Source organism: Balearica regulorum, chromosome 4 (genome assembly GCF_011004875.1).
Source record: "Balearica regulorum gibbericeps isolate bBalReg1 chromosome 4, bBalReg1.pri, whole genome shotgun sequence".
NCBI classification, from domain to species: Eukaryota; Metazoa; Chordata; class Aves; order Gruiformes; family Gruidae; genus Balearica; species Balearica regulorum.
In genome coordinates this window covers 19,269,319-19,293,231 of record NC_046187.1, presented here as the reverse complement: position 1 = coordinate 19,293,231, position 23,913 = coordinate 19,269,319, and the positions used below count along the sequence as shown (strand labels likewise).

General features: G+C 41.2%; 1 protein-coding gene across 2 annotated transcripts in view; it reads left to right on the top strand.

The window, feature by feature from the left end:
* The window catches only part of ARHGAP24 (Rho GTPase activating protein 24), a 227,768-nt gene that overhangs the window by 26,003 nt on the left and 177,852 nt on the right, over positions 1–23,913 (top strand). Inside the window, exon 2 of one of the 2 annotated variants that reach the window (XM_075751350.1) lies at positions 16,001–16,200. The exons of the other annotated variant lie outside the window; for it this stretch is intronic. Coding sequence (XP_075607465.1) covers positions 16,021–16,200 — 180 coding nt within the window. The 5' untranslated portion in view covers positions 16,001–16,020. The remainder of the gene's footprint in view (positions 1–16,000; positions 16,201–23,913) is intronic. 2 annotated transcript variants of the gene reach the window in all.

Sequence of the window (23,913 nt, the reverse complement as noted above, 5' to 3'; positions counted from 1 at the left end):
TTGCATATGGAATAAACTATGGTGCTAATTACTGTATTTCTTTTAGCAGTCACCTCACGTAATTCATACTTTCCAGAATGCACCTTATTCTGCAAAAATAAATCCTCAAGCAATCTGTGCTTAGGCAAGTTAAATCAGCTGCACTGATTTAAACTTCTGTTGGTTTCCTGCAATGAGAAAACATGTTGCTTTTGAAATGCAGGATGGTGTTGGTACAAGTTATAGATAATCTGGAGGTTACAAGCACGGAAAAAAAGGTGTCCTTTCCTTCTTTCTAAAAATAACTATTTTTGAAATTACTCTTTTGACACCTGCTGTAGATGACAGAGGAAAAAAATAATTATTCTGTGAAAGGAATATGATTTTGTCCTGTTTTCCTTAACCTGTAGCCACCAAAAAGGAGGGAAAGACAGGACAACTTACATATGCATTACTCAGGGCTACTGAAACTACTGGCAGAGCAAAACTGCAGGAATATGAGGATGAATTGGTCCTTCAACAAAGCTTGAAACTGGGTATGGTAACTACTGTGTACAAATTGCATGAAATGCAAGAAAGGAAATAAACAGTTCAGCTAATAATAAGAGATTAATAATATGGGTAGGAATTCTTGTAAAATAGCACTTGGGAATCCTGACATCTCTCTTAATGAGGAAAATAGTGTATAGAAGATATACTTGATATTTAAGTGCAAGGAGCTACATTGCAGTATATTTTTGTTACTGTTCTCTCTCTTTTTGTCTATTCAAGTCCTGGATTGGAGTATGAATTAGGTCAGTGCAATTCTATTTTCCATCCTTTAAAAATATGAGTCCTTGTTCATACTATTTGATTTGTGATCAAGCTTCCTTGATTTTTATTGTTACGGGCATTGCATAGCAAGTATGTCCCTCCCAGCTTTACAGTGAGTTCATTAGGCTGGGAAAGCCCTGTTCATTCTGATGTGGAAGTGATCTACTACACGACTACTGTACTAGTACTACTGTAGTAGTAGTAGTACTACACAGTACAAGTATGTGTAGGAAGGCCTTTTTGTTGTATTTCCTTCTTTATTATTCTGTGTTGTTTACTGATTAACATTGGCTGGCTGATTGTACATATCACAGAGCCATTATGGTTTCTCATCTCATGATGACAATTTTTAAAGGACTGTTTTCACCAAAGGGCTGAAGCTTAAAGATACAAAAGGAGAGTCACTGGCAGAGGAATGCCTGTTTGTCATGTTGCATGAAACTGCTTCCCCACTTGAGGTGCAAAACAAAGAGCAGTCTGCATCGAGAACAAGAATGTACTTTTCTGCTAATCAGGAACAAGCTAACCCCGTGCTACCTCAGAGGCGAGGAACTCAGGTGGCAGCATTGCTAGAGCCGTTAGCCTAGCAAAATGAGCAGATCAGCCTGGTGATCCAAGTCCTTAGACCATGCTTGCTTGGCAACTCATGACTGTTGCCTGCTGTTAACTTGTATTTCTAGTATCTATGTGAATGTGGTTACTTCCTCCTGCCCTGTGATTTATCGCTTCTGATGGCATGCTGCAATATGAAATGAGTTTTATTCAGTCATGATTGAGGATGTAATTTGGAAGGAGACAGGGGGCAGGGATGGGGATGACATAGTGTTATTAGCTAGCTGAGCAAACTAGTAGGTGATTTACAGAGACTGTCTTGACATTAAGAGTGCAATATTATGTAACGGTCTCCAAGAATGTTGATGTGTTAGCATGATGACTGGTGGCTTTCGGCAGCTCCCCAAGAAACTAATATCGTTCAAGAGTTATCCTAACATGTTCATTTCCCTGTTGATTTGTTACAGTCAGCAAATTTTTGAAAGATGAAAAAAAAGCTGAAGTGTGATGAGTAACTTACATCATCACAAAAAGGAAATGTGTATCTTGGCAATTAAGCTGGCATTATTTTCAGAGCTAGTGCTGAAAACATTTCAGAATGAAGCACCAAGAAAGCATGTCATAAGTCTGGGTGTGAAGAAGAGGAGGCCTGTGTTAGTGAGGAACAAACATGCTTTATTTAATATAGCACTGTATCTTTCTGGTAGTGCTGCAAAGATGACCCAGATCCAGGTCCATGTATATTCCTTGCGACTTCATGCTGTAGGGGATGAGCTCAGTTAAAATGAGTGGTAACATGAGGAACACTGAAGTAAATTCTGCACCTTCAGGTTTGTAAAAAGAGAAGCTGCAACGATGAGGCTTTTTTCCCCTTTCACACACAAACTAGAGAAATCTGTTCATGGGGTTCATGTTTCAAGGTGTGCCTGTCCAAGGCAGCAGTTGCAGGCTTGTGAAATCACAGCCATTTAAATGGGGAGAGAAAGAAACATCAAGAAAGCAACAGTGCAGAGCAATGATGTCTGTATAGAGAAATGGGCTATTTTTGGGGGGAGGGCAGCAAGGCTTCTCTGTTGCTTTGACTACAGTAATGTGAAATAGTAAGGCCCTGTGAATGTAGGTGATAACCTACTTTCCCTTGGGCACGCTGATAATCTGATGTGCAGGTAGTGACTTGTGTAAAACAGAGGCTCTCCTTACTGTAAAGGGAGTTAGAGAAGGTAGATTTTGCTGGTTTTTTCTTCACATTTTATGCTGTTAATGAGCTCTGTCATTCATAGCAGGAGGAATGTATATTTTCAGGATACCCTGCCTCTCTTAAAGTAGATGCTGAATAAATTGAACTACGTAAACATGAACATGCTTAGCACAGTTTCAAAGTGGCTGCTGATTCAGGACCTGCCATCTTTGGATTGTTTCTTTTCTGCTTTTGTAGCTGTTTCTCTGAAGTGTTAGTCCTAGCTAATGCAACTGTCTCTCTTTTGGTGGCCTACTTAAAACCGGGAGAGTGCCTAATGTTGCTTTGCTACTAGCTGGTGCTTTTTTTTCAGTAAACAAACCAATAAATGTTTACCTTAAGTTTTGTGTAGGTAAGTAACGTGCATGTCTCCTGTTTCTGAATCATTTACTAGGTGAATAACTTAACTTGGTTTTCACTTTTTTTTTTCTTTTTTTGGTGGAGCAGTGCCAGAAAAAGATGTTTACATGGTTTTAGCTAGCTTTCAGGTCACTGAAGATAAGCAGTTACTTGCTAAAGTGCTCTTGACTTTAGTTCTGCTTCTCGCTCAGTTCACATAGCAGATAAGTGTGAGGAGGAAGGCTACCCACTGTGTCAGCATGCAGTTACGCTCTATGTTGTGCAGATTTCAAATGCATTTTATGTAATGACCAGAAAGATATATGTGAACACAGGATGCTTTTAAAGAAGGTGTGTTCACCTTTTAACTGTGGGTTATAGTAACAGAGCCTGAAGTCTGTGGGTGCAATGTAGTAGAGAGTTGCACCTTTGGCTTTAATGATTCCTTCAGTACAAGCTGAAAAAGTATGTTAGCATCCATGCACAGATTGACCTTTCAAAGGATAGGGACCACATGAATTTATACTGTTCCTCCATATGAATTAATTTCATAGTCAAGGGGTAGTTTTCTTGATGCAGGCTTAGGACTTTGGGGAGAGTATTTGCTTAGAGCTTTACTGGAAAGTGCAGTGCCACAATGGCTTTATTAGTGTAGTATAGCATAATTTTTCATTTACTAAAACAATTTTGATGGCATAACATACTCACTACTGCTTTCTGAAATATATAGGAAGGATTGTGGACTCTATTTTTCTGATGCAAACTTGGTTTTAAAAAAATGAAATGTTAATTCCATAAGTACAAACTAACGCTTTTCTTGGGCAGAAGGTGGAAATGTTAACTACCAAGTAATGGTGTTTATTTTGAGTTGGCTTTTTCTGTGGAAAGACACACATCTGCTTTTAAAAATTTTGACTATATTGTCTCCAGTATTCTAAGACAGAAATTTATGCTAGTATGTTTAATGTTTTTAAGTGACACAGGCAATTACCATTTATATAAAACTTTTCTAAACAGCATTAAATCTGTACTGATTTCTGTTTAAAAGTAGGTCTATTTTAAGTTTAGGTCCTGCTGGGGTTGGCACACAGAGAGGACACAAATCTTGGCTCTGGTTCTGAGTTTAGTAGGAATGGAAGCGAATCCACCCTTGAGTGCGCCAAGTTTGAGCCTTTGGTTCTGACTTGCCCAAGTTTATTTCAGTTGGGACAGTGCCAAGATACTCCCTGAAGCTGGGTGGGTGCTCCCTACCTGTGTGCAGTACGTGCCTACCAGTTTACTATCCATATGCTCTTTTGGATGCATATGGTACAGGTGTAACATGAGCACACACGCCCTTAGAGCTGCCCCCACATGCTGTACTGTCCATGTGCCTCTGGGAGGGGGTGAGAAATGGATGTGGTAATTCTGGATTTCAGTGCAGGCAGGTGCTGTAATTCTGTCAGTTCCTCTGAGACACTGGGGCAGGATGCTCCTAAGCGCACATTTCAGTGATGCTGTGATCCTTCTGGGGAACACATTTCCAAGTGTGAGATGTCTACTTCAGAGGATCTCTCAGCAGAATACCAAATGCTGCTGTTACGTGAACTTCTTTGAACTGAAAAGGAAACATATTACATGTACTTAACACAGCAGAAGGAAGTCATTTCGCATGAAATGGTAATAGTAAATATGTCAAAAATAAGTCCACAGACTTCTGTTTATCAAATGTGAACTAATGTAACACTTAAAAGGTAATTATGGGGTGCGTTGAGGTGGGTTGAATCTTCCTTTGTTTCCACTGTGGCTTCTACAGAGGCACCGAAAAATAAGGTTCTTCCTGTTCTGAACATCTGTGTATCAGGAGAGATGTCACCAACCAGTACTTACTGTGCTAGCCCCTTGCTGCCAGAGTTGGGACTTTGCTGGGGCTGTATTTGCGCTGAGCAAGAGAAGAATTTGAAATGTGGTGCAGGCAGTAAATGTTCCTCTTCCTTCCTCCCGCTCTCCACCAACTACAAATGCTTTTTGCAGAACCTGTGTGCTCCTTCAATTTAGAAGAATTGCAGCAGGTTTGGGAGGAGGGTTTTGCTGCCGTAGACAAACTAGAATGTATTTTTCCCACCTGTCAGCATGCTTAGTGAATGTAACTTATAACATCTTAATTCTCTTGGTCAATTTTACAAGGAATGTGGAAGGCCTGAACTGCTGTGAATAGGACAACATGGAAAGTTCTGTTGTGTTGGATTTCCTAAAAGAGCATGCAGCGTCGTTCCACTCTGTGATTTACTGTCAGAGAGCTGTTGACGTCCATACTCAGATGCCTTTTGCCATCAGTCTTTGAGAACAAAGAGTAGAGATTATTTTTATATTTTGAGAGATTACCTGTTGAGATCATGCTTGGAGACAACTCTTAATCAATTCTCTTGTAAGTGAAGTATTCACCACTCACATGTGGGAATTAAGTTACTTTTAAGCTGTCCTTATGATCACTTTCTCCATGTAAAGTATGAAGCTGTAATCAGGGTTTGAGGTTTTTCAGTGTCAGATATTCAGAGGCAGCATAACCCATTGGTTGGGAGAGACATCTGGAGTTGGAATATTTTTTTGGTGTTCCAGATGCTGCTTTTGACTTGCTCCGTGACCTTTTCACTGCTCAGTATTTCAGCCTGTGGGACTTGCCACCTGTTGTATTTCTTTGTCCATCTTGCAAAACTTGACCCTTGAACTACCAGAGGCTCCTTTCTGTCTTTCTGTAGTTTTGTATGTTTCTCCAGTTACAGCTGATTTTCTGCTGTATGCAGTTTCTCCCTAGCATCGCCAGTTTTACAGAATAAGACACCTGAAGTGGAAGCCTAGGCAGAAACCTGAAAGATTAGGGACCACTCCATTCTAATCATACCTTCACTTTTCTAATCACATTGGTAGCAGCAACTTTGTATTGCAACTGCGTGCTACCATGTGATGAAAAAGCTGAGGACAGATGTGCATAATAACTAACATGCAAAAGCATAACAGAGACAGTGTTATCCTTGCAAATTGCTCCTCAGCCTTCAAAACCCTTTGTTGTTGTGTGACATTTCATAATTGCTGCAAAATCAGACATGGTATATCTGCACTTAAAAGACAGCCAGACAGATTGTATGTAAATGTCTATCAGTTACATAAGTCGTCTATAGGTGGAGTCCATCTTGACTCAGAAAAGGCAGTGGGATTAGGAAGTGATGGAGAGAACAAAATGCCATTTCTAGGTGTCAGAAGAGAGTCCATAATGACAAACCACTCTTAGCTGTGCAATTTCATTATGTCTTCTGCAGCACAACACTAGTGGAAGGACGAGAAAGGGTTTGTCTGAATGTTGCTGCATGTATTTAAACAGAATAGGAGCTAATGGCAAAGGCAGCAAAAGTTAACCTATGACAATTACCCAAAATATTGATCTGACAGCATGATGCTGTAGTCACAGATCTGCCACAGTTGCTTTGCTTTACATAGCAGCAGCTGACAGATACGGGGAAACTTTGAAATACTTTCTTACCCAGCTATCTCTACAAAGGAAGCCAATATGATTATGTTGCTGTATGGGGGAGAAATACGTTCTAGCAAGTAGAGAAATTATGTGTTTAGGACTCACTCTGAACTCCATTTGGTGTTGACTGCAGAAGGGATAAAGGGGAGGCAAGAGGATTTGACTGTGTGGTCCCCCCATCTGCCAGCATTTGGTACCAAAGACCAGAGTAAATACGAAGACACTACCATTGATCATTGCCATTTCAAGAACAATTGCAAAGCATTTGGCACACTTCAGTTTCCAATCTGCCAGCTGTGGGCTGAGTGCTGGCCTGAATGTAATAGGGCAGAAGTTTTTTGAGAGACTACATGGTTCCTAAAAGGTAGGTCTGGTGCCCGTCAGTGACCCTAGAGCATGGGCAGATTCACACTGGGACAAATGCAGCTGGTACTCTGGGATTATGGTGAGGGGAAGTGAACTAGTGTCCAGACCTCATCTATAGGCCTTAAACTGTGCATGTGTATACTAACACTAGTCACAACCACAGAGGATAAATATGCGCACACAAAATGTGACATTTTTAAAGGTGCATGACAGAATTTGTTAACTAATTTCCACTGTAATTCACAAGAAGTTGAATACCTTCTTACGTTCTTTCTAAATTCTCTAATTCCATTTTATTTAGGTTATTTATAGCTGTACTTGAATTCCTGTAAGGAAACAGTAGGCTTGTAAAAGTTTGACTAGTGTAGGAATATCTGTAGGCTGGTTCTGGCATGGAAATGCAAATCATGTACTGAAGAGCTGTATTTGACCAAGACCTCAATTTTCTGCCAAAATTATTTGGTCTTGGTTTTGGAACTGGTACCAAAATGCATTGAAAAGTAGTGGAAGTCTTTCCCTTAGCTTCACTGGGCAGGGGATCAGGCTTTCTACAATCTGACTGCTGATAACACCTCTCTCAATTTTTTTATTGCCTGAGTAGTAATTATTTAGGCCTCGGAAGTGAAATTCTTTCAAGCAAAATATCTTCAGGCTATCCATGATAGGACAAAGATGAGAGTGGGGAATACAGAACAGCCAGATGTATCTGTCATTAGGAGTGTTACTGCCAGTAGTACAAAAGGTTTCTCAGATGTCTCAGAAAACTTTCTGGATAAAAGTGTAATGTCTGTTCTAAAGGCTGTGGAGGAAAGCTACTAGCAAGTGCATTGCCACAGCTTTTGAAAAAGAACGAGACTGAAATGCTGTAAAATTGCAGTGACAGAACTTGAGACATGCTCCTTGCAGTGTGCATCTTGTAAAAATGGTCGTTAAGCACTAGCAGAAAGTCAACTCTCTTAACTATTTTTTTACCTCTTTGACGTGTTTTTTTCCTTCCATGTGCAATATCCTGTTGGCACAACAGATGAGTAGTAGCGACTGATTTGAAGCGCCCTGATGGTGAGAAATAGGCCAATCTTGCTTCCTGCAGCAGTTGCTCACAAACGCATGCCTGGGTTGTAGCAGAGTTTCAGGTGTCTTGAGACATATTATGAGTAAGGGAAATGCAGACAGTGTTTTCACATACCAAATGGTTTTACGAAGTTGTTACTCAGCCAGAGTAAATCAAGAAAAATCAAAAGGAAACTCAATGGCCAGAGGCAGCATTTCGCACCTGAAAGATACTGATAACCTTAAATCTAGGCACTTATGCTCTATATAGCTCATGGGAAAGAAGCAGGAAGGAACCCAAAATTAGACATCACTTGGAAAGTGAGTTATATGTCTTCATGTAAGTGTTGCAGTATTGAAGTAATCTAATTTTATAGAGAACCATTGTGTCACATATATTCTTATTAATTTTGCACATGTATATGTGTGTATATATATATTTGGCAGATATGTTCATCAATGACCAAGTCAATTGTTGCTGCAAAATTGCAGCCTTTTACTGGATATCTGTGAATGTGTCTGACACGGAGAAGTCATCTCCATGCAATGGTGTATTGCTTGCCCTTTTGGAAGAACAAGGAGAACAAGAACAACAAGAACCTTGCAACAGGCTGGAGGAGTACGGTTGTGGGCCAGGCGCTTTGGTGGCTTCTCATCTTTATGCATTTTGTGCCAGGCTGACATTGGGCTGAAAAGGACCTGACACTGCACCTGAGCAACAGTAAAGCTGAAGAAGGGTTGCTGGAAGTGGATGCTGATGGTGTTTTGCATGCTTGAAATGTGCTATCTTGGGCATGAGAAATTTCAGTGAGAATAAAAACATACTGCAAACCATCAGGGTTTCATGCCAAACAGCTCATCTTGGTGCAATCCTGTGACTATTCATTGTAACTGGATTTGCTGTGCTTTAATGACTTTCTCTGACTATTTCCTGGCAAAGTGCTGGGATCTGCAGGAGCTGCTCAATTTCCTATTTAAGTATCGAGTGAGTGGTAGCTGAAGAGAAACACTTCCCTGCTGTCTGTGCATGGCACCAGCACAGCCCTTCCACATTGGTGAGGAGAACGTAAATGCAGCTATTTGCCTTCTAGGCAGACTGAGAGAGGCATATGCCCTTATGGGAGCAGAAAAAGGTTGGATTTAGGCCAGCAGTGGTAGATGGCAATGGGCTCTGTAGACCAGGAGATGTTGATGCAGAGCCAGTGCGTCAGGCAACATTTCTCATTTTGTTTACTTTGCACTCCCGATGTCCAGACAAGCCCAGGAGAGTTAGCCCACAGCCAGCCCCAAACAAATAGACCGTGTAACATTTGTTCAGTTCTGGTCATTACCTAAACTGGAGGTTGGCCAAGTCAGTAGAGTTGACTCTGGCAGCAAGTACAAGTTGTGTTTCCCGTTCAGAAGATGGGTTTGAGGAATATGCTCATTCAGTGCTTGAAAATGCATGGCTTTCTGCCTTGTCTCATGAGAGCAAGAGGACTTGGAGTATGTTGATGTAATTCCACACTTTGTCATGTGTTATTTACATACTGTTTTCACCTCACTGTTCTCTGCATCAGTGCCAGAACCCTGATATTTCTGCAATTTAGTTTTATGATCTTGGTGTTGAAACAGCTGTAAAAACAACTAGTGAAAGTGAGCCAGCTGCTGGAATTTCTGAGTCTGGTTTGTAGTGGGCAGATTGTGAAAGGGAAGGAGAGATGGAAAACAACAAACAAATTTAATCTCATGACTAGATACAATTCCTCATAACAAAACCAAGTTAGGTGGCTGAAATTTTATATGTTGAAAAGAATTAAATCACTAATAAATGAAATACAACTGTTTTGTACAGAAAGTGTCCAAGGATATATTACTGCTTTAAAAGAGATCTTACACTTGCCTGTGAGGGCTTGGGAGCAGTAGTATGTCATCTCTCATTTGGTTTAGTATTGCAGAAATAGTTTAAGATACAAATTTTACCAGACAAAGAGACGTAGATCAATTAACATTTTCCCTGGCTAGCTAAAATCGAAATACTTAGTTTGTACACTGGTGTCAATACCAGTGAAATGTGACTTTGTGGAACAAAATTAAAAATAGCCTTTCATCCAAGTAGTTAATTGCTTTTGACTTTGGTATTTAGATTCTTGTTTGTGGTCCAAGTGTAATAGGGACCTGGTGTCCTTAACAATGTAGTGATACACATCCTTACTGTATTTAAATTCTTCCTTTATTCCTGCCTTGAGGCTGGCCCAAGCAGCAGAAATAAACTGATCAGGTTAGCTGAAGCTGAGCGCTGTGATTTTCTGCAGTTGTGCAGCAAGGAGCAGGGGTAGCCTATGGGTAATGATCTGTTCCCTGCTTTTTTCAGTTGCAATAGCCTACCTACTGTTTATAATGCTTTCCATAAAATATTTGCTAATTTACTTTCTAAGGATGTGAGTTGGAGGATGTCATGTCAGTCAGCAGCTGAGCACCATGTTTCCGCTCGTGGGTTGGGATAAGAACAGTTTAGTAGGAGAGCAAAGGAAGAAGAAAATAACAACAACAGTACTTACAACAAAATACACAAAACAGGTGATACACAATGCAGTTTGCTCACCTGACCCAAAGCCCAGCCTGTCCTGGAGTAGTGGCCCCTCCTCCCCAGCCAAACCCCTTTATATACTGAGCATGACATCATATGGTATGGAATACCCCTTTGGCTAGTTTGGGTCAGCTGTCCTGGCTGTGTCCCCTCCCACCTTCTGGTGAAAATTAACTCTATCCATCCCAGCCGTAAACCAGGAGAGAGGGCTGCTTCTTGGCATCTGCTTTGGCTCAGCCAAAAACCAGCAGCATCTAAAAGAAGTCTGCTTGTGTTCAAAAAATGCCAATTATGAATTGTGTGCACTTCGTTTTGGAGGGAATGAGATAAGTCTGCCCTCATTCCTGATACATTTTCACCACACATGGTGATAAGCAGAGATAGGGTACAAGTCAGTTTATTAAAGCCTGGATGAAGTCAGTTCTTGGAGATGATCTGGTCATTGCTTATTGCAAATAATTTCATTTAACCTGTCTTCCTCCTCCTAAAGAAATAAGGTAACAAGTGAGACAGCTGGGGCATCCAGGGACAAAGCTGTAGGGCTTTCAGAGGCTGCTTGGCAACTGCTTTGTTGCATTCATAGTTAATTATTACAGTGCAAAGTGAATGAAAAATATTACAAGAGCCCAGACCACCTTGAAGTGTGAGCAGATGTTTATGAACAAGGCACTGAGAAAGCAAGCTATTAATTTTTCTAGTGGTAGCTGAATCTCCATTTACAGCTCCAGATTGCAAGGAGGAAAGGTTCAGTTCAGAAACTCACTGCAACATCTAATATACTCTGCAGCCCTAGAGCTGCAGTTTTCAGAGCATGTACTCTGATGGTACATAACCCTGACAGAAACCCTCTGTCAGTGTGGTCTGAGGGTTTATCAGCTGGTTCATTCTTGGTAGGATGTAATTGTAACCCCAGGCAGAAAAATAATCTTTGTCTCTTCTGCTGAGAGCCAGACACCTTTGTATGTTTTGCGGAACACTTTGCTCAATTAAATGTAACAGTACAAGTGTTCTGGGTGACTCTAGGTGAACCCTGAAGAGGCAGGAGAAAGATTTTCTTTTCCTTTTTCTGAGAAGAATACTAAGCGATTTAAGTTTTGATCTTGCAATTTGTACTTTGCAATGAAACCTCTGTGCTCATGTTGAAGCCCGTTAACCTCAGTGGCACAGGCCAGTTAAGAGTTTTAATCATGGACATTGGATTCCTGCCCAAAGCAGGGATGTCACAACAGACTGGGTGCAGCTATTAAAAGCAATGGTGTAATGCACAGCAGAGATGGCAGCTAGAGAAGCTGGTCCAAAGGAGGGTAAGTGTGAATGGTAGGAAGAAAGGAGCCAAAGGAAAAATGGGCTGAAAACACTCCTGACTGGAATCTATTGATGTATTTACTTCTTCTTCCATGATTATACTGCAATTTATTTTACAATGACGTAATACTATCCAAAGTACCTGTATTAATTTTCAGAGGGATGGTCTTGTCTATCAAATGAATGTGTATCTCCGTTTCTAATCTGCCTTAGAAGCTGAGCACATACCTTTGCAATGCTGATGTCTGTTACCATGTTCAGAAACAGTATTGTTGCTGTCTGGGGGACCGGAGCAGGAGTGCCAGGCTTGGACTCACCAATATATTTTGCCAAAATCAGAACAGAAAGCTTTGATCTAGGTATTCTTAGTCAGAGATGTCTCCTGCCTGCAATGTCTCGAATATTTTATTCTTTTCCCACCCTGATGTTTAGAATCAATGAATACATTACCTATGAAGCTGGCTTTCCTAGGCCCTAACAGCTGTGCAAGTTCCTGATTGGGCAAGAAAGCTGCCAGTGGTAGTCTAGAAAGAAAAGAAACATGTTGTTCTTCAAGCACTTACAGACGTTGAAATTGCACCACTAATTTTGCACACTGCTGTGTTTGTGGTTATAGTCACATTTTATTCTGTTTAGGTATAGACTATTTGGCACATGTAGGTCTCAGTTTGATTTGTATTTCAATTGAAAATAATCAGAACTTGCAACTCAAAATCCTGACTTTGTTGAGCTCTAGACTTAATAAGGGATCACAAAGAGCCTGTTTGACCATGAAGGTTAAGCACATGCCTGTATGTACAAAGGCCATCAGGAAGATTTGTGACTGTCCAGAGGTGGTTAAAAAGTATAGTTTTAACAAGGCCGAAAGGCCACATAAAATTTTATGAAGTTGAATTCCACTCTTCAGCTCTGGTTTTGACATACTTCTCATGCCTTGAGTTGGTGCGCCAAAATTCTGTGTGATTTGCAAAATGTCTGTAATAAGCATAGCTGGACACACACCCACTTCAGTCAGGGGATTGCTTGTATAGAATCATAGAATCATGGCATCATTTTGGTTGGAAAAGGCCTTTAAGGTCATCAAGTCCAACTGTTAACCTAGCACTGCCAAGTACAACCACTGAACCATGTCCCTAAGCACCACATCTACACGTCTTCTAAATACCTCCAGGGATCGTGCCTCAACCACTTCCCTGGGCAGCCTGTTCCAATGATAGATAACCCTTTCGGTGAAGAAATTTTTCCTAATATCCAATCAAAACCTCCCCTGGCACAACTTGAGGACATTTCCTCTCATCCTATTGCTCTTTACTTGGGAAAAGAGATGGACACCCACCTGGCTACAACCTCCTTTCAGGTAGTTGTAGAGAGCGATAAGGTCTCCCCTCAGCTTCCTTTTCTCGAGACTAAACAACTCCAGTTCCCTCTGCTACTCCTCTTAAGACTTGTGCTCTAGACCCTTCACCAGCTTTGTTGCTCTTCTTTGGACACACTCCAGCACCTCAATGTCTTTCCTGTAGTGAGGGGCCCAAAACTGAACACAGTATTTGAGGTGCATCCTCCCCCGTGCCAAGTACAGGGCGACGATCCCTTCCCTACTCCTGCTGGCCACACTATTTCTGATACAAGCCAGGATGCTGTTGGCCACCTTATCCACCTGGGCACACTGCTGGCTCACATTCAGCTGACTATCAACCAACACTCCCAGGTCCTTTTCCACCGGGCAGCTTTCCATCTACTCTTCCCCAAGCCAGTAGCATTGCATGGGGTTGTTGTGACCCAAGTGCAGGACCCAACACTTACTCTTGTTGAATCTCATACATATGGCCTTGGCCCATTGATCCAGCCTGTCCAGATCCCTCTGTAGAACCTTCCTACCCTCAGGCAGATCAACACTCCCACACAACTTGGTGTCATCTGCAAACTGACTGAGGGTGCACTCGATCCTCTCGTCCAGATCATTGATAAAGATATTAAACAGAACTGGCCCCAGTACTGAGCCCTGGGGAACACCTCTAGTGACTAGCCACCAACTGGATTTAACTCCATTCACCACAACTCTTCGGGCCTGGCCATCCAGCCAGTTTTGTACCCAGCAAAGCGTATACCCATCCAAGCCATGAGCAGCCAGTTTCTCCAGGAGAATGCTGTGGGAAACGATGTCAAAGGCTTTACTAAAGTCCAGGTAGACAACATCCACAGCCCTTCCCTCATCCACTGAGTCAGTCACCTTGTCATAGAAGGAGATGGGGTTAGTCAAGCAGGACCTGCCTTTCATGAACCCATGCTGACTGGGCCTGATCACCTGGTTGTCCTGTACCTGCTGCATGATGGCACTCACTGTGTGTTCTGCTCCATAACCTTCCCTGGCACCGAGGTCAGACTGAGAGGCCAGGAGTTCGCTGGATCCTCCTTCTGGCCCTTCTTGTGGATGGGTGTCACATTGGCTAATTTCCAGTCAACTGGGACCTCCCTGGTTAGCCAGGACTGCTGATAAACGATGGGAAGTGGCTTGGTGAGCACTTCTGCCAGCTCCCTCAGTACCCTTGGATCGGGGTCGGATCCCATCCGACCCCATTGACATGTGTGTGTCTAAGTGGTGTAGCATGTCACTATTTCCCCTTGGATTGTGAGGGCTTTGTTCTGCTCCCCATCCCTGTCTTCCAGCTCAGGGGGCTGGGTGCCCAGACAACAACTGGTCTTAGTCTTAAAGACGGAGGCAAAGAAGGCATTAAGTACCTCAGCCTTTTCCTCATCCTTTGTCACTATGTTTCCCCCCACACCCAATAAAGAATGGAGATTCTCCTTAGCTCTCCTTTTGTTGTTAATGTATTTATAGAAACATTTTTTATTGTCTTTAACTGCAGTAGCCAGGTTAAGTTCTAGCTGGGCTTTGAACCTTCTAATTTTCTCCCTGCAGAACCTCATGACATCCTTGTAGTCCTCCTGAGTTGCCTGCCCCTTCTTCCAAAGGCCAAAACCTCTCCTTTTTTCCTTGTGTTCCAGCCAGAGCTCTCTGTTCAGCTAGGCCAGTGGTCTTCCCCACCGGCTTGTCTTTTGGCACATGGGGACGGCCTGCTCCTGTGCCTTTAAGATTTCCTTCTTGAAGAATGTCCAGTCTTCCTGGACTCCTTTGCCCTTGAGGACTGCCTCCCAAGGAACTTTGCTAACCAGTCTCCTAAAAAGGCCAAAATCTGCCCTCCAGAATCCAAGGTAGCAGTTCTGCTGACCCCCCTTCTAACTTCTCCAAGAATTGAAAACTATCGTTTCGTGATGGTTATGCCCAAGATGACCTCTAACCATCACATGACCCACAAGTCCCTTCTGTGTTCACGAACAACAGGTCCAGCGGGGCACCTTTGCTAGTTGACTCATTCACCAGCTGTGTTAGGAAGTTGTCTTCCACATACTCCAGGAACCTCCTGGAATGTTTCCTCTCTGCTGTATTGTATTTCCAGCAGACTTCTGGTAAGTTGAAATCCCCCACGAGAACAAGGGCTAGCTATCATGAGACTTTTCCCAGTTGCTTATAGAATATTATGTCTACATCTTCATCCTGGCTGGGTGGTCTCTAACAGACTCCCACTATGATATCAGCATTATTGGCCTCCCTCCTGATTCTTACCCATAGACATTCAACCTTATCATCACAATCATCAAGCTTTAAACAAGGAAAACACTCCTTAACATGTAGGGCCACCCCACCTGAGGGGATGTGCAGTTATTCTTGTATTTACTCTTGCTATTCCATTAAATGGACTTTACTAAAACAAAGAAAAAAAAAAAAAAGCCTGCTTGTCTGGTGGGGTATATTAAGCCCCAGAGAAGCAGAGGCTTCTTTAACATTCCCTGAAAGCCCCAAGCCTGTCAGGGAATATTACATGGGGAGGTCTGGTAGTGAGAAGCATACTGCTTTCCTTAGTCTGAAGACGTACTGTAAATTCATTCCTTGTTACTGCCTGTAATCCAGCAGAACTCACCTCAAGAAACAACTGATATTTTCCTCAATGCCAGTTAAAATATCTGATACTGTATTTGAACAAATCTTTTGCCTCTTGTCTGCTTTTTAGCATCGTAGTTCATTGTTATTATTATTGTCTTTTATAGGCAAGTAATATTCTCTCAGCTGATGGGGTCCTAGTATGAGAATAAGCAGACCAATGGTAAATGCTTTTCTAGCACGCCTTTGTCTTGGGGGTGTGTTTCTTTTCCAGATGTGTTGAAAGGAGCAAGTTGCTGCCTGGATCATCTATTTTACCTTTTCCTCTTGTTTTCTCAACAGGAGAGCTGCCCAGTCCCACTATGGAGGAACACAGTGGCTCTGCAGAGACTCCTCTGCTGAGCCAAGGGCGGCACAGTGCCATTAAGTGTGGGTGGCTGCGGAAGCAAGGAGGCTTCGTCAAGACTTGGCACACACGCTGGTTTGTTCTCAAGGGTGACCAGCTTTACTATTTCAAAGATGAAGATGAAACCAAGCCTTTGGTAAGTGAAAGGAGGGGATAGGCTTGGAGGTGAGGGAGGAAAATAAGTTAACGCAAGCGGAATTGTTTGGTGTTTAAACAACCAAACCTCTCCATCTCTGTCACTGACTCAGTAGAACTTGGGATTTTGATTATAGTGAACACAAAACCAAGTCAGGGCTGGGCAGTTAGCATGGTTTCCTCATCAGGCTTGTTTCTAAAACTTCCTTTTCCAGGTCAGGTTTTCTCATTGCAGCATTTTCAGGGGAGTGAAACGTACATGAAGTAGCAACAGTCAGTCAGATGGACTTGACTGACACAGATGAATAAGCTGTATTTGAAAAGGTACTGCTTATTTTTTTGCTGTTTAAAATGTGGAGTATCCTTGCTTTGTGTCTTCCCAAATAGGAAATCCCATAAGACTGTAGCCTGAATACATTGCCATCTGTAATGTGGAACAGACTGCTGTCTGCTGCCTGGTTCTGTTGTGGTGATTTACTGCTGCTTAATGCTCATCTATTTTCCTATTTATTTAGCTTTTTTCACCAGCATGCTTTAGGGCCACCTATCTCTAGAGTGCCATAAGAGTGGAGTAAATAATGCTGCCTCTTAGGGCAGGGCAGGCCTTTGTGATGATAATTTAAGAGAGATCTTGTGCTAGCATCTGCAGGAGTATGATAATCCTATGTGTTAATAATTTTCTAGATGCTTGTGAGTTCAGAAAAACCTTTGATGTCTGTGATTTACCTTTGTGCAGAAATTAAAATATAACTGCACTCATATTTTTTATGCCTACTAAATTTTTGATGGTGTACCTTTATGTGGAGTTCATAAGGAGTTCTCAGAGATGTAAAGCCCATCTAATCTAGCTTCCTGTATGGAACAGGTCATGACACATTGTCAAGCTTTACAGCTTGCGTTCTGATACATGTGTTAAGAAAACCTTTCAGTCTTGAGGTAATTGTTCCCAAAGAAGGTTCTTGTATGAGTTATTTTCTAAGTACCAATTTCACAGCCTTGGTAGCTGTTTGCCCTTAAAATTATCCCAGATAGTATAGGTTAATTAAATAACACACTGCATATTTACAAATTATATGTTAGTATGACTACTTTGAATATGAAATAGCTAATAATTTCTGGGAAATCAAATGCATCTTTTACCAGACATATATTGTTAATCAAGAGTGTAAAAAGCAGCCATCAAAATAAAAATGTTTATGGGCCAGAACCTGAGTTTCCAGAATACAACTCTGCTTCCTAGTACCTGACATCTGCCAGTATGTTTGCATGCAAGGACTTCATTGCTTTTTGAGAGGTGACACACGGCTGTACTGCATGGAACTGCATGTACAGCACTAGGGAGCCCAAATTACTGTCTTGTCTGTCTGCCTCTGACCTGTGGGATGACTTCAGAAGATCCTATTGACTTTGCTGCTTCTCTTTTGTGAAATGGAGGTGGTGATTCTGATCTTCTGATACCTTTGATAACTCAGGTAGCAGTTGGTTAAATAACTAAAAGTTCTAGTTTTCCACTTAAGTCTCAAGTAAGTTCATAAAGACACCTAGAGATACAAATTGGGGGGTGGGGGAGAGAAGTGCCAAGAGAAGTGTAGCTTAAAATATGCCAGTAGGTTTGGAAAATGAATGGGCCTGTCCAAATTAGGATCAGTCAGTATCTCATCTTGGTGTAGCTTTGGAATGTTTCTGAAGCAAACTGCACAAGTGTTAGTTCCTGAAATATGTCCCAGGTTCAGTGCCATGTACAGAAGTGATTTTTTGCCATTTAACTACATTGAAAGGTTTGCTGCATTTACTTTGACAAGAAAATTGCTATGACCTTCTGGGAACCCTGTTGTTCTTACTGTGGAGAGCTAAAGCAAAGAACTACAGTGATACCGTGAATTTTCAGTGCATAGGGATAGCATTAGGAAATGGCAAGCAATCTTTTGTTATATTATTATATTAGCCATGTAGCACTAGATCTGTATTTAGGATAAATACCTGTTTATTCACTACTGGATTGTACAGTCTGTACAATGTACAATTGTACAATAATTGTCTTAGACAATAATATAATGGAAGAGAGTTAATGAGTTTGTTTTTTTCCAAATTGGATTATAGTTTTTATTTTGCTTACTGGTTGGTTATGTTTGGAAGGAGGCACAGAGTGGTGATTATTTGTCCTGATGAATGCTCTAATTGCACACCTTGTGCATATATATTTATGTAAGGTGGGAGAGCTATAGCTGGAGAGGACAAGGCAAGCCAGTGAGTTTATGTTCGTAGCCTTAATGTGGGTTAGAGAAAAGCAGAACCGTGTTTCTGGTGTGAATTCATCAGGTGTTCTGAGCACTAGTCTGCTTAACATTTTCTCTTGGGTTCTGTCCAGTCTGTACCAGAAATTGCACCATGATGCTTGTATTTTTGAAAGTGATGGAGACATGAATGGAACTGAATTTCAGAAAAATATTATTATCTGTTAGACTTTATTCTACAAGTGACTGTGTATAATGGGAGTAAAGAAAAGAAGTAACATCTCTTGTCTAAACAATCAGTAAATGCTTTGGAACTCCTGAAGTATGCTAATTTCCTGCTAGTAATATAGATAGCTACCACATGCACTTTAGTCAATATATGTACATCTCCTTGGTGTCAGACTATTAAATTTAAAAGTCATTAACTATCAGTGTGAGTGTGCGGAAATGTCTCTGCCTGCCTGTGTCAGATGCCTACAGGAACACAGGGCTATTGAAGAACAACAGAAGAAAAAGCAGTACACAGCTGTTAGTGTTACGGTCAAGGTCACTGAATTGTCATTGATTCTTTATCATCATCAGATATAAGAGTCTTTCCCGTGTAATGTTTTATCAGTAAGAATAGCAGCTACCTTTTGCTCTGATAGCCTTCAGATGTCTCTGGGGATCTGGCAAAGATGGCATTTCTGTTTTCTGAAGACGTGGGTATGGATAGCAACAATCTAGTTAATTCCTGAAGACAAAAAAGCTAATGAATAAGTGAGCAAGCCATGTGAAAAAATAAAATCTGATTTCTGATAATTCTGTGTAATTTTTACTTCTTGGAAGTGATACTGGATTTTGCCTTGTTAATTCTTGTTACCATCTTGGTAAGTCACCTTACTCCTGACAGCCCATTTTGCTTTAGAAAGCTACTATTATGTCAGATCTGAAGGTCAGTTATCCAAGCTTGAAATGTGGGCAGCTGAAAGAAATAAGCATTTAGCATTCTCCTTTTCACAGTACAGCTGTTGTTTAAATGTAGCCCATGAAAATGTATTTCTTGCTTTCTTCTCTGCCTATGGTTAACTTCTCCAGCTGTGTCTGGGTTGGCATGGTCTTAATTGAAGATGGGGGGAGGAAGTCAGTGTGGCAGCATGCTTTCTCTGTGGTTTTGTGAGCAGCAGGAGGGTGCTTCTAAGCATCATCTCTTTGTTGCAGCTCTCCTGGTGTTACTGAGGAAGTGAGTTTATGGGAGCAAAGCTAGTTAATCTCTACTGATGGAGCATCATTGATATGAGATTGTAAATGAACAAGAATTGGCAAGTTCATCCAGTCAAAACAATGTTTTAGGCTTAGGCACCTATTTAATGTTGTTGACACTCAACTTGTTTTATGGACTTGAATTTGAGATGTGTGCAATAGAGAGATCTTAAAGAACTATGAAGTAGCCTTCAAGAAATACTTGTTGGTGTATGCCTGAAGGCAGACAATGATCTGTTATTTCAGTTTATGTCCCATCCTGAACATTTTGGTGTGCAATTTTTATCCTCTAGATCTTGTGAAGCTCTTAACTGTTTGGCTTAAGTAATGCTAAACAGTATTCAGGGGCTCACAGTATCTTAGACAAACCCTGGGAAGGGACAGCAGATTTGAATGTGAAGGTATGAATCTTAAACATGGAATTGGAATCAGTCTTTGATTGAAACTGAGTAAGTGGCAGCTGGAATCTTAAGTACAGGTCACCATTTTTCTGTAAGGGAAAGACTGTCTCTGATGTAAAAACAATATATTTTGAAGTATTGCTTTCTGGCAAAATACGTGCTTCCCATTTAATTAATTTTTTAAAAATTTAGTGACAGAAAATGCATTTAACTGCATTAATAAGAAGCATGACAAATTTCAACTGCATTTTCAAATTAAAATAAAGCTTCTAATGAAAGTGTTAAATAGAAATTAATATGATAATTACATAATTTGAAACTTAGCCTATCAGTAGGGGAAAATCTTTCAGTATTCGTGTTGAATATTATTAACAATTGAGCATTGTGCTTTTTTACAAGTTAAAAGGGAGTAGATAACATTTCTGGGTGGAGGGAAAAGCCCTAATTGTATATGCACTTCAGAACTGCATCACAAGAAATCGCCATCTCTCCTTGTTGCCTAGAGGATTTTCAGTAAGGAACATCAGAGTATTATTCAGTCTGGTCCTTGCCTTAGAAAGCCACAAGAACCAGCTTTCATGTGAATGCTGAAAAGCAGTGTAGCAAATGAAATAGCTTCTCAGTACATACTGCTTTGACTTGTAAGAGCAGCTCCATCGGTCTTGCGAGTGAAGCACCAAGTCTGCACGCTTGGCTCCATGGACCTTGCTCAAAACTCCACCTTTCATGGAGCAAATTCAGGGACTTGATGTGGAAACAGCAAGGAGTGTCCAGACCACTGATTTTGTTTGTTTATTTATTTATTTATTTTCCTCATTTGTAGGCAAAATACTTACTATTAGTCTAGGAAACAGAAATGGTCTTGGCATGGACACGTGCTACTGGGTGAGCCCTCACCTGTATAGGAGCAGTGCTTTGAAATACTGAGTTACCTAAAGGCTATTGCAAACTGTTTGGGAGAAATTAATCAAATACAATTACGCAGATGTCACGAGAAATGTGGAGAGTTGATAGAGAAAGCATGTTTCTGAGGAATTTCACTGGAAACTAAATATACTGGATGAAATTATATAGGATTTTCTTGAGATCAGTAGTGATGTATGCCAGTAATGAAAAGATTTACCAGAAAGGCTGTTACTGGCTACTGGATACTTTTTTTTTTTTTTTTTTGAGGGTGGTGAATATGGAACTTAAAAGCCAAACAAATTAAAAGCCTCCACAGAATATCCATCAGAAAGCACACCTTAAGCAGTTCACATGAATGCAGTGGAATGCAAGGATGTCCAACACACCTTAGATGAAGGTTTTAAAAAAATCAAATTACATGGTATTCTGCAAAGGCAGTCAACTGCCAATGTCTTCCTGAGACAGTAACATGCTCTGGAGCAGTCCTGATAAAAGGTTTCCAGCTGGTCTTGCTGAACTTTGTCTTAAAAAAAAAAAAAAATCAAAGTAGACAAGAAATAGTGGCCCCATTTTTCAGATGTCTGAATGGAGCCTCTTTGTGACTGACTGCATGCCCCTTCTAATGATTTCTGCTCGGGGAGTCCTTGTTGGGTAAACGCACTGCAGGTTGCAGTAGAGCAGTTGGCTTGCACTGAGCAAGGCGCAGTCGTGGCCTGGTTGTTCTTGTTGTCCTGTTGTCATTCGGCAGTCTGGAGTGTGATCTCTCCTTTATTTTCTTTCCCTTCACAGCTTTTGACTTTGCATATGCTCACTAAAGTAAGGTACTGCTCTTGCAGTTTTGCACGCATTGTGCAAACTAGAAACAGATTTTGGGTTAGCCATGTGTTCTTGGTGTAATGATATTTCCTGTCTCTTGAAACGCTTAGTCAAAGGAAGAGAAGCCTCTGTGTAACATACCTTTCTATTTATGAAAAGTGGATTTTTTTCCTTTCTGATCATTCTTGATCTCCATCCAGTGAACATAAGGTCTCTCAAGTTTTAAACTGAAAATCAACTTAACTCTAGTACTGATTGAGTTTCAGATGAGGAAGAAGAATTGTATCCCATCTGACGTGAGTAGCAGAATCTCTTGCCTTTTTTCTATGTGAGGCAGAAACAGGTATGACCTAGCATGGCAACCGGCAGAGCAATCTAAAACCTGGTCTTTCTCACATAGTGAACTGCTGCAGTGGTGGCTGTACGGCGCAGAAAGTCAAGTGAAACCCTCCAAACTGCGCTGGGCATTTTTAATGGGTTTTCAGGGAATGGCTCCTCAAGTATATAAATATAAGCAGACTTTTGCAACTCAAGCACTGAAATTTCTGGAATACAGGGATGGTTATTGAAGGATAGGTCTTAGTTTTTACATACAGTAGAAAGTTCTTCTGTGTGTGCCTTTGTAAGTTTTTAAGTCATTTATTGCTGCAGGTTTCAGCAACTTACTCGTAGACAAACTTTTTATTTTTACTGAAGTGACCTATGTCAGCTATTGAAGGTGTAATACACTTTGGTCTGTAGATACCCATGGGAATGTCATACAAACGAAATTAGTGTGATAAGGCTAAGTTTATTTGAAACTAGGGTGTTTCTAATACCATTATTCTGTTGCTTGGGAAAGGTTTCTCAAATTTGCAGGACTGAATTTCTGTCCTCAGCCTGAGAAAAGTAACTACGAGGTCCGTCACTGAGGTGCTCAACTTGGAGCTTGGTGCTCAAGTTGGATCAAATTCCAACTTTAATCCTTCTGCTGTTTTCTGCTTCTCAGACCAAAAATGTGAATTTGAGTTCTCAGTAACTGTTCTTTGTTTTGTTCCTTTGAAAAACTTTGGAGGTCTAGGGCTTGGCCCAGTAGGAGTCTTAAAAATTTTCACAGGAAGAAAAAAGGTTTCTCCTCCAGCATTACCTGCCACATTAATTACAGGAGTGTCTCTAAACACTGTGCAGGATTATGGATTCTATGCCAAGATCAGGCAGTTACTGCTCAGTGCTTTGTCCTAGCTTATGCTGTTGGAAATTCAGTTCCCCCATGAAGATGGTTTTTAGGTTTCAGTGCAATGCAAGGAGTATTCAGTGTCTCTCTTAGTCAGCTTTCAATGTAGCAGTTGTGTCATTGTCTGTGACTGTACTGGTAATGTCTACAAACTACTATCCTGCTATTGTACCAATTTGTTTAGATCTGTACATACTTCATTCCTGAGGGCTTGTAGCTTTTCATTCTCAATTGAGCTTGAGTGAAAACAGCTCTCGGGTGCAGTCTTTGTCCTTGCATTGCTGCTGTTCTCTCTCTTCAGATCCAGCTCTGACCCCAACTTCCCCTGGGTTTGCCTTTGCCTCTGAATACATTGGCTGGTGAAATAACTGCCCCCCTCCTCTCCCAGTACCTATAGCTTTCATAGAGGGCCAGCTGTACAGTTGTTGCTCTCTGACATGGTTCAGTGTCTCCATCCCAATTTGATGACTTGGAAATAACAGATTAAATGGTTACCTTCGTACTCCCCATGCCCCCAGCAGTTTCACTAGCTGCCTGAGTACATCTTCAGTTCAAACTAAAACTAAAAGTTTGTAAGTATTTTCCACAATCAGCCTCTGTGATACATTTTGACACTCACTTGCCCCAAAATAAAAAAAAACAAACAGTGGGCCTAGGTGCTGTGCAAATCTGAGAGCGTCTGTCTCCTTTCAGGCTTTAGAAAACCAGTCTGGTGACTGAAGTTCAAAATTCTCCTGAGTTGAGGCAATTTTGTAGGTGGGAAATGTGAACCTTTCATAGTGTTTGGCCTTGTGTATTCCACTGGGACTTTTTGTTGTTGTAACCAAACTCGGAAAGTGAGGATGATGAAGAAAAGATGATCCCACCTGAGTCTGCCTGTTTATGTGGCAGGCAGTACAGCC